General features: G+C 43.9%; 1 protein-coding gene and 2 pseudogenes across 23 annotated transcripts in view; 1 reads left to right on the top strand and 2 right to left on the bottom strand.

The window, feature by feature from the left end:
- LOC311426497 (mitogen-activated protein kinase kinase kinase 1-like) overlaps window positions 1-16,224 on the bottom strand; it is a 286,004-nt pseudogene that overhangs the window by 107,688 nt on the left and 162,092 nt on the right. The gene's annotated exons all lie outside the window — the stretch shown is intronic.
- Window positions 1-16,224, top strand: part of LOC311426261 (mitogen-activated protein kinase kinase kinase 1-like) — a 67,988-nt pseudogene that overhangs the window by 46,319 nt on the left and 5,445 nt on the right. The gene's annotated exons all lie outside the window — the stretch shown is intronic.
- LOC311426305 (vasculin-like) overlaps window positions 686-16,224 on the bottom strand; it is a 65,792-nt gene continuing 50,253 nt past the window's right edge. For 20 of the 21 annotated variants that reach the window (XM_084502659.1, XM_084502677.1, XM_084502669.1 and 17 more), the window contains 3 exons: window positions 12,919-13,100; window positions 2,990-3,092; window positions 686-1,164 (listed from right to left, as the gene is read on the bottom strand). In XM_084502659.1, the coding sequence (XP_084358785.1) occupies window positions 1,006-1,164; window positions 2,990-3,092; window positions 12,919-13,100 (444 nt within the window). In that variant the 3' untranslated portion in view covers window positions 686-1,005. Of the gene's footprint in view, window positions 1,165-2,989; window positions 3,093-11,361; window positions 11,417-12,918; window positions 13,101-16,224 lie in introns of those variants that run through there. The other variant, XM_084502667.1, reaches the window with a different exon arrangement.

The following is a 16,224-nucleotide window of genomic DNA, read 5'->3' as shown; positions in this document are numbered from 1 at the left end:
GGATTAATGCTACATAGTTTACACAACCTTGTGGAAAATATATAATCAAAACAGATGCTTATTGCATAGATATACTTCTGCTGCTACAAAGCAAGAACTGGTGATAAAAATATCTTTATGTCATTCTGAAATGCAATGACTCCTGCCAGAGTACATTTAATATAAATGCAAACAAAACTTACTAGATTTAAAAACAATACCGTTAATGCTATGCACTGAGACAATACTCTGTAAATCAGTTTATTTTCAATGTAGTGGACAAATCCAGTCAGTTTAATTATTTTTCTGCCGGTGAAAAGTAAATTCAAAGTACTTATTTTCCCAAAAGAATGTGTTCACTGTGGCATATTGGGTCTTGCAATAACCCATAAAGCTTTCAATTTAAAGGTTACTTCTAGAAATTTGGAACCGTAACATCAGGTCTTTTTGTCATTAATAACAATGACTACACTACAATAGCTAAAGAACAATTATGTGTGGAAGAAGTAGAACAGATAAATTAAGGAAAAGAGTTTTAGTGTACTTCGCTCATTTTAGACAGCACTCTACATTGCCCTTTTTGCATACAAAGTGGATTTGAGGATTTCCATTGTAAGAAAGAAATGACAAGCAAAACTGTGTTAAGCTGCTTTTTTTTTTTTTTCAAGTCTATACTTGGACACTAAGACAGAAGCTTTGCAAGATATTGCAATTCTTTTTGCTTTTATTATTAAATGAGAGAGTCTGATTTGTTACATTGTCACATTGCTAGTCAGAAATGCTGCAGTGAGGAAGAAAGTCAATGCTGGGTCAACCTAAGTCCTCATTCTAAAACATTTGTTTACAAAGAAATTATAGCAATGTTCAACACACCCAACACAACGTTCCTTGCTTTCTTCAGAGAGAAGTCCCATCAATCTTCCTCTAATGAGGCATGTTACAACATAAATTAAGATTTGTTTTAAACAATACATCCCCATATTTTCATGAGAACAAAATGAGCATCTACAGATGTTACAGAAATCTTCACACATCATCATCATCTGATGTATCACTGCTGCTTGTCTCAGAATCATCATTCTCCAGAGCAGGTTGGAAAGTGCTGTTTTTCCAGGGGCTAAATTTAAAATCACAGATAAGGCCATTTTTCAAAATGCCATTTTTCCGAAGGCCATTTTTTTGTAACTGAAAAAACAAACAAACAAACAGATTTATTTAGAGAGAGAAAAACACAACAACCTGTTGCATTTCAACATTCTCTGTCTTCATTTATGGGCTACATTAGATCCACAGCACTATGTGTTTTATATACACACAAATGAAAATTCACCTGAGAGCCTTCACTTCTGAACCAGCCACCTGCATCCAAGAGCTTCCAATCATACTAAGCTAAGTGAACAAGAGTTTACTCTCTTCCCATCTACTTCCTCAGACATTTAACCCCAGTGACTCTCAGAGTGGTCTCTCTCATGATGCAGTCCATTTTTCTGCAGTTGTGGTGGTTTTACTCAGCTGGGAAGCTGAACTTCACCACAATGGCTCTCTCACTCCCCTTCCTCAAAGGGAAAGGGGAAGAAGATACAATGCAAAGGGCTCAAGGGTTGAGATAAGGACAGGGAGATCACTCAACAATTATCATCACAGGCAAAACAGACTCAGCATAGGGAGACTGATATAATTTATTGCCTATCACTAGCAGGCCAGAACAGAGAGAAACTAAAATCAAACTAAAAACACCTTCCCCCCATCTACCTTCTTCAACATCCTCCCCCCAAGCAGTGCTGGGGAATGGGGGTTGTGGTCAGTCCATAACACTTTGTTTCTGCTATTCATTCATGGTCACTCTTCCCCTGCTCCAGCATGGGGTCCCTCCCACAGGATAAAGTCCTTCCCAAACTGATCCTTCGTGGGCTTCCACAGGCAGCAGCTCTTCCAGAACTGCTCTAATATGGGTCTGTATCACAGCTCCATCCTTCAGAAGCAAACTGCTCCAACACGGGTCTCTCACGGGCAGCAGCTCCTGCCAGGTCACCTGCTCCTGAATGGGCTCCTCTTCACAGGCAACAGGTCCAGCACGGAGCCTGCTCCAGCAGGGGTTCTCCACAGGCCGCAGCTTCCTTCAGATCAGCTTCACCTGCTGCTCAACCATGGGCTCCTCCACAGACTGCAGTGTAGAAATCTGCTCTGCTGTTGTACACCATGGGGGACAACCTGCTCCACCCTGGTCCTCTCCACAGACGTCAGGGGAACTTCTGCTCCAGCTCTTGGAGCAGCTCCTCCCCCTACTTCTTCATTGACCTTGGTGTTTGCAGGGTTGTTTCTCACTCTTTGCTCTCCCAGCTGCTGTTGCACAGCAGTTATTTTCCTCTTCTTAAATATGCTCTTACAGAGGCATAAACAACATAATTTATTGTCTTGGCTCTGGCCAGCATCAAGTCCCTTTTGGAGCTGGCTGGAACTGGCTCTTATCTAACATGGCGCAGCTTCTGGATTCTTCTAACTGAAGTCACCCCTGCAGCCCCCCTGCTACCAAAACCTTGCCACATAAACCCAAGCCAGCAGTCTACTACTTCAAAAAATAAAAAATCAGTTGTAGATTGTGTGCTCAGACTCTGTTACTAGTGAATTATATGTTCCTCGATTTACAGTGAAGGAAGCCAAGGAAGCTGCATAAAGACCTTGAAAGAAAATTCCCTTTCCTCAGGCTGAGTTGAGGAGCTAGAAGGCCTGTGCAATTCTGTAACCAGCAATGCTGAAACTAATTAGAATCCATCCTCTCTTCTTTCTTTGATATTTTGAGAATAGACCTCATCTAAAATAAGTACTGCTTCCCATATCTTTTTTAACCAGCTGTTTTTCTGAAAGGACAAGGAAGGCAAGGAGAGGAAAGAAACAGGGTACTGAAATGGCATCACCCTTAACTATCAAAATTATTGGGGATCCTCCTTAAAAGGTAGGTATTTAGGGTAGCCACTTGCAAGTTCATAATGGAACATCAACTTAACGTTACCTGTTCACTAATGGCTTGGAATTCCCTCATCTCATCCTCTGTTAGTGGAGCACATGTTTCATCATTTTCACTCTCTTCCTGCCAGCCCATCTCCTTTAACAACCTTTAAAATAAAAAGGACAATATTAAGGAATTTCTACACGTACTCAGACATTTCAAGCTCTGCCTACGTGAATAGGTAAAGATGTGTAATATATGGATTAGTTCATAATTTGATTTTTAAACAAACTCTTATATAAAAGTAGGTTAAAAGCGTAAGATACATAAAGCACAGAAGTTGAGAAGTTCTCAGGTCCTTCACAGCTGACCCTGTTTTTGCTACTACATTTAATTAGGCTACAAAACCTAAGTAGTAATATTTTATCTATAGAACACATTCTTAATTTCAAGCAAATATCTACACCATTACTTGCACACACCAAGTATTAAATTTTCTGCCATCAGGTTTCATATACAAAACAGACCCTGCCCCCTTCTGCCAATCCAGTAAATGTACCAACAAAAGCTAAGTTTCCTGTTGTATCGCTTCAAGATATTTATTAATCATAGAATCGTAGAATCATAGAATATCCTGAGTTGGAAGGGACCCTTAAGGATCATCAAGTCCAACTCTTGACACCGCACAGGTCTACCCAAAAGTTCAGACCATGTGACTAAGTGCACAGTCCAATCTCTTCTTAAATTCAGACAGGCTCGGTGCAGTGACCACTTCCCTGGGGAGCCTGTTCCAGTGTGCAACAACTGACAACATTCCCAGATATAGCCACTCTCAGCATAAGCTGCCCGATGTTTCAAATAAACTCTTATGGAAACCAGGCTAATAAGAACCTCAGTTTTTCCTATTGTTTCAATTGGATGGCTGCTCTCCAGAACTGCAGCAATAAAAAAAGCAAAAGAGAAAATATTTTGGACCATATGCAAGTTCAGCTGTTGATGAAGTGTTTCTCTTGAAAGCTTATCTAGTGTTGCCATGACGTAGACTTTACAGACCATTAAACTCCAACTTCCATTGTCAAGATATTTATCTAAGAAGTTATCCAAGGTAAATGACTTCATGGATTCATCAAGGGAAAGGCCTGCCTTAGTAATTTGATCTCCTTCCACGATAAGGTCACCTGCTTGGTGGGTGAAAGGAAAACATTGGACGTAATCATTCTGGAATTTTTAAGGCCTTTCATACTTAGCCTCATGGCATCCTTCTAAACAAACTGTCCAATTATGAGATAAACAAGTTCATGCTACACTGGGTGATGAACCGTCTGAACGGTAGAGCTCAAAGGCTTGTAGTGAATGGGGTTACATCTAGCTGGTTGTACTGGGTCTGGCTGGGATGTTAACTTTCCCTGCAGCAGCCCATACCGTGCTGTGCTCTGCACTTGTAGCTGGAACAGCAGTGTTATCACACCAGTGTTGTGTCTGCTGCTGAGCAGTGCTGGCACAGCATCAGGACTCACTCTAACCCTCCTAGGGGGTGGGCAAAAAGGTGAGCAAGAATCATCACCAGGGCAGCTGACCTAAACCAACCAAAGGGATATTCCATACCATATGATGTCACACTCAGCAATAAAAGGTGGAAACAGGAAGAAGAGGGGAGGGGTGGGCTCTTGTTGTGAAAACATCTGTCCTCCTGAACACCGGCTATGTGCGTTGAGGCCCTGCTTCAAGGACGTGGTCAAGCATCGCTCATTTGTGGGAAGTAGAGAGTAATTTCTTTCCTCTGCACATCCATATAGCCTTTAGTTGTTTTGTTTGTTTTTTTTCTTTTTTCCCTTTCCCCCTCCCTTTTCACCTTTCCCTTGTTTTTCCCTTTAGTTAAATTGTTTAGTTAATAATAATCTTTCCTTAATAATAATAATTATTATTTTTTCCCTTTAATTAAATTATCCTTAACCCGTGAGTTGTTCTTTCCTTTACTTCTTCCCCTCCTCATCTAAGGAGGGGGAGTGAGAGAGCAGTTGTGGTGTTCAGCTGCCTAGCACGGTAAAATCACCACACTGGTAGCCAGTCACTAGAGGCATTCCCCAGAGCACAATTGGGCCAGTCTTATTCAATGTTTTTATCAATGATGTGGGTGCAGGAGTGGAATGCATCCTCAGCAAGCTTGCTGATGATACTAAACTGGGAAGTGCTGCTGACACCCTGAAGAGATGAGAGGCCTTGCAGAGGGATCTAGATAGATTGGAGCATTGGGCGATCGGCAACAGCATGAAGTTCAACAAAGCTAAATGCCAAGTTCTATATCAAGGATGAAGTAATGCCAGACACTGATAGTCTGTAAGATGAGTAGCTTGAGAGCAGCTCAGCAGAAAGGAATCCAGGGTGGTGGATGACAATAGGTTCAACATGAGTCAGCAGCATGCCCTGACAGCCAGGAGGGCAAACCACATTTTGGGATGCATTAAACACAGCATAGCCAGCCAGTCAAAAGAGGTGATTCTCCCACTATATTTAGTGTTGGTGTGGTCTCACCTTGAATAGTGAGCATAGTTCTGAGCTCCACAACATAAAAAGGATGTTAAGGTACTTGAAAGCATCCAGCAGAGGGCTACAAAGCTGGTAAAAGGGCTGGAAAACTGTGGCAGTGTACTCCTGGCCCCCCTTAACCTGACCCTTCACCTGTAACCTTGCTTGGGCGATAACCATCAGTGACAACCATATTGAATGCATCTGGTCATGACAGTTAAACTAGGCTCAAGGTAGATTCAGGGGAGATAGATCTAATGGCTAACAGACCATGCACCAATCAAATATGGCTGGCATTTTTATGTGCACTACAGGGACTTTATCCCCTTCTACAGTATGTAACAGGTTTGACTGGGGAGGTCTGGCTCAATTGGCAGATCCCCTAGTGTTGACTAACCAGGTGGCCTTTGCCAAATGTGCATCCCAATTTTGAATGTCCCAGCACCCATTGCCTTCAGTCTAGTCTTTAATAGTCCATCACAGTCTTGTGGATGCTGATGCATGATAGGGGGATGTGATTTACCCACTCATGGACATGCTCTTTGGCCTAGGTGTCTATGAGGTTGTTTTGGAAATAAGTCCCTGTGGCTGTGTACTCTTCTTGCTCCCCCCAAACCTGACCCTTCACCTGTAACCCTGCTCAGGTGATAACCATCAGTGGCGATTGTGATGAATGCTCCTGGTCATGACAGCCTAACCTGGCTCAAGGTAGATTCAGGGGAGATAAATCCAAGGACTAATGGATCATGCAACAAATATGGCTGGTATGCAAATATGACTAGTAGTCAATCTTCTTAGCCCATAAATAGGGGACAGACAAGAGCCTGCTAAGCTCTCCTGTACTGCAGCAACCTGTATGCCAAGATCTTCCCCTTTAGCAGGGATGTCTCTCAAGGTTACTCCTCGAGGTCAAGAGATTCCTTACCTGGGACAGATACTCGGTAAGTGACTAATAGCTAGCTTGTTGAAACTTTGCAAGTAATTTGCTAAGCACGCTGAAACTTTGTAATCTTAACTGATATAAAGGAACGATTGTGCATATAAACTGATAAGTCTAGGATTGAGATATGATCCACTCATATCTAGGCTCCTCAGAGTTTGTATGGCAAAAGGGACTCCATTCTGAACCTCGTAACTCAATGTGAGGATCTCCCTGATACTTTGTCTAACCCTGTCCTCTATGCAGTAAATAATCAAGTGACCTTGCCATCATGAATCTTGTTAATGCCACATTTACCATTAGAGCTTTATTAAATTGCTGTCTCAACCACAGTTTATCTCTCTGCTAAATCACTATTTTCATCAATAAATATATTGCTGCTTCTCTCTTACAAGTGAAGTGAATAATTCCTTTTGTGACAAAGGCATGTCCTATGACGAGAGGCTGAGGACGCTTGAGTTGTCTAGTTTGAAGAACAGAAGGCTAAGAGGTGACCCCATTGCTTTCTACAACTTCTTAAGAAGGGGAAGTGGAGAGGGAGGTGCTGGTCTCTTTTCCCTAGTAAACAATGACAGGACATATGGGAAGTGCACAAAATTGTGCCAGGGGAGGTTCAGACTGGACTCGAGGAAAATTTACTTGACTGTGAGGGTGGTCAAAAACTGGAACAGGCTTCCTAGCAAGACAGTTGATGCCCCAAGCCTGCCAGCATTCGAGACATTTGGATAATGCCCTCATTAATATGCTTTAACTCTTGGTAAGCCCTGAAGTGATCAAGCAATCGGAGTAGATGATCTTGGAAGGTCCCTTCCAACTGAACTATTCTATTCTAAACACTTGAGTACAACCTTGAGTACCACTCGCCAAGGTGATCAGCTGCAGTACAGGCAAGTTCTGCAGCAGAACAAGGAATGATGGCATGCAGGGGAGTTCCTGCAAGGCCTCTAATGAGGCTTAGACAGGGCCAGGAGCAGTGGCAGCCAGCCCCACATGTACAAAAGCATCACCAATGGAGAACCATCAACCAGGAGGAGGGTTAAGAAGGGAGGCAAACAGGGCGTAGTGCATCAGCTAGGGAGTGGTGGGGCAATTTGTGCAGAAGGGCACCGTCACTGCCACTTCCAACAGCGATTGTAACCTGCTGTCTTGGGTTTACATAGCAAGGGCTTGGTAGCAGGGGGGCTGCAGCAGTGGCCTCTGTGAGAAGAGTCCAGAAGATGCCCCATATTAGAGAAGAGCCGGTTCCAGACAGCTCCGAAAAGGACCAGCCGTTGGCCAGAGTCGAGTCAATAAAAGATGTTGGCTGTGCCTCTGTAAGAACATATTTAAGAAAGGAAAGAAGAAAAAAATCCTGCTGTGCAACAGCAGCTGGGAGAGCAAGGAGTGAGAAACAGCCCTGCAAACACCAAGGTCAGTGAAGAAAGAGAGGGAGGAGGTGCTCCAGGCACTGGAGCAGAAGTTCCCCTATGGCCTGTGGAGAGGCCCATGGTGAAGCAGGTTGTCCCCCTGCAGCCCATGGTGTATGATGACGGAGCAGATCTCCACACTGCAGCCTGTGGAAGGAGCCCATTGTGGAGCAGGTGAACCTGACCTGAAGGAGGCCCATGGAGAGCCCCTCAGGAGCAGGCTCCAGGCCAGACCTGTAGCCCTTGGAGAGGAGCCCGTGCAGGAGTGGGTGATCTGGTGGGAGCTTCCACCTGTGGAGGACCCACGTTGGAGCAGTTTGCTCCTGAAGGGTGGATCCTGTGATACAAACCCATATTGGAGCAGTTCTTGAAGAGCTGCTGCCTGCGGGAAGCCCATATAGGATCAGTTTGGGAAGGACTACATCCCATGGGAGGGACCCCATGTTGGGGCAGGGGAAGAGTGACCATGAAGGAGTGACAGAGGTGAAGCATTATGGACTGACCACAACCTCCATTCCCCATGTTGCTGCTTGGGGGAAGGACACAGAAGAGGGTGGATAGGGTGGGGGGTGGGGGTTTTAGTTTGCTTTTAGTTTCTCTCTGTTCTGGCCTGCTAGTGATAGGCAATAAATTACATCAGTCTCCCTATGCTGAGTCTGTTTTGCCTGTGATGATAATTGTTGAGTGATCTCCCTGTCCTTATCTCAACCCTTGCACCCTTTTCATCATATTTTCTCCCCCTTTTCCTTTGAGGAGTGGAGCGAGAGAACAGTTGTGGTGGAGTTCAGCTGCATAGCAGAATAAAACTACCACACCTGTGTGCAAGGAACTCTAGTCATAGCATACACCCTTTGCGCCCCCTCTGGCCTCTCCAGCCACAGGAATTGATGCAGCTACCCCAACAGAGCTTCCCTGGCAACATGCAGCCAGACAGTCTCAGACTGCAGAGCACGCCCAAGTTTTCCATCAGTGATGGCAGCAGTGAGTATACATGTGGGGATGTATGCCCAGGTAGAACTGCTCAGCCTGGTGACAGAGCTTCGGGAGGAAGTGGACAGGCTGAAGAGCAGCAGGGAGTCAGAGAAGAAGATCAACTGGTGGAATCATACTTTACCATCCCTGAGACAGGCATGTGGGCCAGCCACAACACAAGAAACAAAGGATCCTCCCTACCCTCTCACCACCAGGCAAAAGGAGGGGAACTAAGAGATGGCAGGGAAGGAAGGGAATAGAAGCAGGTTTCTGCCCAGGGTGGCAGGCAACCCCCCTCCCTGCCTACTTCACCTCCTTGGGTGTTCTTATACAATTATGAGGCTCTAGAACATGACTGACAGACAAACAATGATGTAGATGAAGGTCTAACAAGGTTCGAGATGATGCCTAGGGCAAGTCAGCCCCTATCCCCTATATCACAACAGGCTCCATCAAGGAAAAAAAAAAAAAAAAAGAAAAAAAAAGAGGTATTGTCATAGGTGACTCCTCCTCCTTTCTGTGGGGAACTCAGGGCCCAATATATCGACCCAACCCAACCCATAGGGAAGTCTACTGCCTCCCTGAGGCCCAGGTAAGAGACACTGCTAGAAAAGTCGCTTACCTGGTATGGCCATCTGATTGTTACCTTTTATTGGTTTTATATGCTGGCAGGAATGAAGTAGCAAACAGAAGTCCAAGGGCAATCAAAAGGGACTTCAGGGCCTTGGGGCAACTGCTTAAGTGTAATATTTTCCTCTGTCCTTCCAGTAGCAGGGAACAATACTGAAAGGAATAGGCAGACCCAGCTGACCAATATGTGGCTCCGAGGCTGATAGCATCAGCAGAATTTAGGGTTGCTCAATCAAGGGATGGTCTATACAACACCAGGCCTGCTACCACCTGATAGGATGCACGTTTCTCAGAGGGCGAAAAATGATTTTTGCCCAGGAGTTAGCATGGCTGATTGATAGGGCTTTAAACTAGATTTGAGGGGGGAAAGGGACAAAAACGGGCCCGTCAGCAATAAGCTATAGGATGGCATGCCAAAATTGGAAGGACTGCATGCTAGTGAGATCCTTTTGTCTGCTCTAAAGCATTGGGTACAGTGAAGCACATCTGAAATGTTTCTACAGAAACACACGCAGCATGAGGAACAAGCAAGAGGAGCTAGAAGCCTTGGCCCAGTCCTAGAGCTATGACATTATTGGCATAAGCAAAACCTGGTGGGAAGAGACCTGTGACTGTTGTGTTACGATGGATGGTTACAGGCTCTTCAGAAGGGATAGGCAGGGCAGGTGAGGCAGAGGGGTGGCACTGTATGTAATGGAGGGACTGAACTGTACAGAGCTTGCAGTAAGCAATGACACAGTTGAGAACCTCTAGGTAAGGATTAAGGGACAAGCAAATAAAGGGGATGTTGTTACAGGAGTCTACTATAGACCAACCGGCCAGGATGACAACACTGATGAACTATTCTTTAAGGAACTGAGAGATACCTCTAGATCAGCTGCCCTTGTCCTTATGGGGGACTTCAACCTGCCAGATATCAACTGGGAATATCACATAGCTGAGACAAAGAGGTCCGGGAGATTCCTGAGGCACCTTGATGATAACTTTTTGGTACAGGTACAAAGAGAGCTGACTAGGAAAGGTGCCCTCCTAGACCTGTTGCTTGTAAACAGGGAGGGTCTGGTGAGTGAGGTGGCGATAGGTGGCCACCTTGGCCATAGTAAAGACTAGAAGAAGACTATATAAGGTGGAAAAGAATGCATTTCCTTTGCATAACTGCTTTGGTGGAACAACAGTGTACCTCCTCAAAAAGTGTAAAGAGGCAAATATTCACACTGAGGCAATCTGCGTTTTTTCCTGGATAGCAGCAACCAGAAGGAATGCTGGTGGAGTTTCCTCCATGGGAGCTAGCACTCACTTCAACCTACACCACCTTCTGCATCAAATCCTGAGAAAATCTGCATTGCTCTTCAGTGACAGAGGCACAATTCAGGATGCAATGGCCTCATATAGTTTCTATTTTTCTAGCACATGCTAGTGTCAGAGCCCGGACAGGCTTCTTTGTAATTTTTCAAGTCTCACCTGACAGCAAATGCTGATATTGCAGCATGTACAGACTATAACTAGGAGCGAGTTTTGGGATGCAGGGAGGAAGAGAAATGGAGACATTCCTCTGGTGATTAAACTTGAGATGTCTCAAAAGATGAAATAAAGTATTTTAGCTAGTACCAAAAGTGGTACAGCAGTAACTGAGCATGAAGAAAGTGGTTTTAAGCATTAAGACACTGAAAACAGGGGTTTAATCTGAGGGTGAAGACTGGCATTTAACAAAGATAGCACATTCTCTTGCTGCAAAGTTTTTTCCAACAGGATTAGCACCTTCTTCAGGCAAACCTTAAGGTCTATTGACCTTAAATCTTCAGAGGTTAAAAAGCAAAAGCAAAACACACCGCTATCTCACAAAAATTAAAGATGTTTCTAAAAGTATATGCCAGAACTGGCACAGGGTACTGACACAGATGAAGAACAGTGAATATATTAAAACAGAATTAGTTAGATGAATTCAAGTTGATGTTGTGTACCTGATACTCCATTTAGCCAGATGTCAGCAAGAAACACTCTTCAACATAACTCTCCCTACAAAAAATACAACAGATGTGCACTGGACAACCCTGCATGCAACCAATGACAGCACTAACCGTTATTAAAACCATACTAAAAGCCCCAAATTGTAGAGGGATGGGACAGCACTACTTAGTCTGCTTAAAAAAAGTTAACGGGACAGCAACAGAAATGGAAGTTATATCCCTCTGTATTGCTTAGACCTAACTGGACAATGCGATTGCCAGAGCAGTGAAATCAGCAGAAATAATGCAGAAATCATCCAAAGCTTCTCTTTTATGAGGAAAAAAAAAAAAAAAAGACTTGCTACTATGTAATGCCAAAAGCATTTCAATGATAGTTATATTTTTAGCAACAGTAATTTGAGTCAAAGTTTTACTGCAGGCAAGCTAGGATTTTAATAGTATTATGTATAATTGAACAGTTATATAGCTGTTAATTTAAGTAAAATTTAGGGCAATAGCTAAATAACTTAAGCAACATTGTCTCTTTAAAGCAGCGTTAGGCTTCTAGGACAGTTAAGAATGTAAACTACACTAAAAATTTCAGATTAGCAAACTCAACACCTACAGGATGAATATATAATCACTGCATGCTGGAAACTCCCCCAGCAGAAGGAAAGTCCAAGATTTATTTTGTACAATGTGCCAATAGTTATTAGGCATGCACAAGCATCCTGTGAGTTAAGCTGGACACTTCGAGTCCACTTTTCCACAAAAAGGCCTACCATAACGTCTTCATGCATGCAGAAATCCACACACACACACACAAAAACAGGGAAAAACCACAAACAGAACAGGGTACGTTTCACCTTCTATACTCTTAATGGAGAAGAAGTCATGAAAGTCTCTGCGGGTACTACAGAAGGAAAATTTCTCTAGTCCAATGTATACATAGAATCTATCACTGAAAAAAAGACTCTATTTCCTTAGTTAACAGTAAGAAATTAACAGCACTCATGACAAGCTCGCTTGCAGACTGAGTTATGATTTCCTAGCAGCACCATTCTCATCTGTATCACCTGCTACTGCAGTTACACCTAGGAGATACTAGAATTATATTTCAATCCTTTTTTGAAGTTACTTTCTCCCTTTCTGTTGCATTGTCTTGTGATATCACTGACCATGTCAAATAGCTATAAAAACGATCCATTTCTTTAACAAGGAAAAGTTCACTGAGTTTTACATAAGATGCAACATTTGAAGTATTATTAATACAGATAGCAATTACACACGTTGTTCCTCCTAGATATACAGCCCAAAATCAGAGGGATGAAAGTCTCTATGTAGTTTGCTTTATTTCATTAAGGAAATATCAAATTTTTAGTAAAGCAAGTTAAAGATGCCAGTACACAAGCCTAATAGAAGCAAAGTATATTCAATGTTAAATTAGTATGTCTAAAACTTAAGCTCTTATTAAGTATCGTCTTCTCAGCTTCCAGATTCTGACTTCTAAGCTTGTAAGAACTGAAGACACTCACTTACCATGAAGAAACATTTTATATAATAAATACATACCTATGCTCTGCCTCAAGTGAGCTTGAAAGAACATCTGCCTGAGGAAAAGTTGAAGATCTAATGACTAGTTGAGATGTAACTGAAGCATTGCCATTCTCTTGCGGAATTTCATTTTCAAAGTTTTGATTTATATATCTCTCATGACGAGGACTGTTGCTGTTATGCAAGTTAAAGGAGTCATCCTGTTAAAGCAATTATACATTACAGAGTTTAAAAGTAAATTCCACTCAAGTAAACCTCTACAAATGCTGCAAAATTCCCAGGCTGTTGTAACAGCAATTGTAACTTACTAGCCGTGATATAAGAACTAGGAAGAAAGCTTATTTAGAAAGCAGACTGTCCAGGCTCACTCAAATATTAAAAGTTCTTTAATCCCATAAATCTAAAATGTTTATTCTACTCATTCGTCAACTTGTAATTTTTATTCAGTAATTAGCCAAACTACCTCAGAAGTCTTAGCAACTGAAAAAACAAAGAAGAGTATGATTATCTAGCTAGCACTCTTTTGACAACAAAAGCCCGAGGCTTGGCATATAACAGCATTACCCATAGCAGGAGGCAATCACTCAGCCAGTTCTGCACTTGTAAGAAATATTTTTGAGTCCAGGATTGAGACCATCATTACCATTCCCCTTCCATTCAGTGCTATCTGCTTCCAGAAATTTTAGAATGCTTAGCAAGAAATTCTTAAGAGGTATCCCAGTAAACATATGTTCAGCTGTTAAATTATTAACCTGGAAAATACATCTTAGATTATCAAAGAAAATTCATCAAAATATTAAAGAATTTTAGTGTATCAGGGCAAAAAACCTTCCTCCAAGCATGATTCAGAAGCTGATCACAACTTGCATCATTATTTCAGAGGTGAAGCCTGTCACTGCAGGCCTTAAAAATTATCAACATCATCACATTATAAAAGACTGATGTGAAGTTATCTACTTAACCACTCAGTTACACAGTGCATCTTCTACTGATAATCATTTAAATTAATGTTGGAAGCTGGACAACTATTACAGTTATATGATTTGTTACACCTGAACATCTTTTGATACCAGTTAGTGAAACAGCAATGGCAGGGAACTAAATACATGCAATTAAAAGCTTAGAGTATTTGTTACGTGTTACATACATCTGTCCAACGATATTATGACCTTTTTTTTCCCCTCCAAAATACATTGCATCTGAAAATCAGCTGTGTACAGCGAGACAACCAAATGCATTTGACATAAATACCATGAAGATATTAAGAGTTCAAGACAATTTCAGGAACAGAAACTCCAATCATGTTCACATAATATTTTCAGAATTCTGAAGCTCAAAACACTGTTAACCAAGAACTTTTTAATCTTCAATCAAAATCTTTGTGCATTTCTTAAACAACACTGCACCCAACACCCACCTCAGGGTGTATTCAGCAATACAATACCAAATAAAAAAATGCAGACGTTTCCTAACTCACTCACTGTGTAAGTTTTACTCTGCTATGCAGCTGAACTCCACCACAACTGTTCTCTCGCTCCACTCCTCAAAGGAAAAGGGGGAGAAAATATGATGAAAAGGGTGCAAGGGTTGAGATAAGGACAGGGAGATCGCTCAACAATTATCATCACAGGCAAAACAGACTCAGCATAGGGAGACTGATGTAATTTATTGCCTATCACTAGCAGGCCAGAACAGAGAGAAACTAAAAGCAAACTAAAACCCCCACCCCCCACCCTATCCACCCTCTTCTGTGTCCTTCCCCCAAGCAGCAACATGGGGAATGGAGGTTGTGGTCAGTCCATAATGCTTCACCTCTGTCACTCCTTCATGGTCACTCTTCCCCTGCCCCAACATGGGGTCCCCCCCATGGGATGTAGTCCTTCCCAAACTGATCCTATATGGGCTTCCCGCAGGCAGCAGCTCTTCAAGAACTGCTCCAATATGGGTTTGTATCACAGGATCCACCCTTCAGGAGCAAACTGCTCCAACATGGTGTAGTGGGTTTATGTGGCAAGGTTTTGGTAGCAGGGGGCCATAGGGGTGGTTTCTGTGAGAAAGATCTAGAAGCTGACCCATGTTTGGGAAGGGCCCCATTGTTTTCCAGAGCTGAGCCAATAAGCGATGTTGTTTTGCGCCTCTGTGAGAGCATATTTAAGACAGGGAAAAAAACGCTGCGCCACACAGCAGCTGGGAGAGAGAGAGCAGTGAGGAATGGCCTTGCAGGTGCCAAGGTCAGTGCAGAAGGAGGGGGAGAGGTGCTCCAGGCGCCAGAGCAGAAGTCCCCTGCGGCCTGTGGTGAGGACCATGGTGAAGCAGGATGTCCCCCTGCAGCCCATGGAGTACCACGGTGGAGCAGGGTTCCACGCTGCAGCCCGTGGAGGAGACCACGGTGGAGCAGGTGGCCCTGCACCGACGGAGGCTGCCGCCTGTGGAAGACCCCTGCCGGAGCAGATTCCAGGCCGGACCTGTAGCCCATGGAGAGGAGACCACGCAGGAGCAGGTGACCCGGCAGGAGCTGCTGCCAGTGGGGGACCCAGGTTGGAGCAGTTTGCTCCTGAGGGATGGACCCCGTGGTACGGACCCATATCTGGAGCAGTTCTGGAAGAGCTGCTGCCTGTGGGAACCCCACGCCGGATCAGTTCATCAAGGACTGCATCCCGTGGGTGGGACCCCACAGCACAGGGGACGAGAGTGACCGAGAAGGAGCGGCAGAGAAGAAGTGCTGTAGACTGACCATAACCCCCATTCCCCGTTCCCCTGCGCCGCTCGGGGGGAGAATGTGGAAGAGGGTGGATGGGGGGGAAGGTGCTTTTGTTTTTTTTTCTTTTGTTTCTCACTTCTCTAGCTTGTTAGTAATGAGCAATAAATCTTACTATCTTCTTATGCTGAGTCTGTTTTGCCCGTTACAATAATTATTGCGTGATTTTCTCATCCTTATCTCAACCTTTGAGCTCTTTTCACATATTTTCTCCCCATTCTTCTTTGAGGAGGGGGAGTGAGAGAGCGGCTGTGGTGGAGCTCGGCTGCCCACTCAAGTGGAACCACGACACATGGGTCCTCCACAGGTGGAAGCTCCCACCAGATCACCCACTCCTGCACGGGCTCCTCTCCAAGGGCTACAGGTCTGGCCTGGAGCCTGCTCCTGAGGGGCTCTCCATGGGCCTCCTTCAGGTCAGGTCCACCTGCTCCACAATGGGCTCCTTCCACAGGCTGCAGCGTGGAGATCTGCTCCATCATCATACACCATGGGCTGCAGGGGGACAACCTGCTTCACCATGGGCCTCTCCACAGGCCATAGGGGAACGTCTGCTCCAGTGCCTGGAG

The sequence above is a fragment of the Aythya ferina genome, assembly GCF_964211825.1.
Source record: "Aythya ferina genome assembly, chromosome: W".
Taxonomy (NCBI): Eukaryota; Metazoa; Chordata; class Aves; order Anseriformes; family Anatidae; genus Aythya; species Aythya ferina.
The sequence above is the reverse complement of the archived record's forward strand: the minus strand, read 5'-3'. Positions and strand labels throughout refer to the sequence as shown.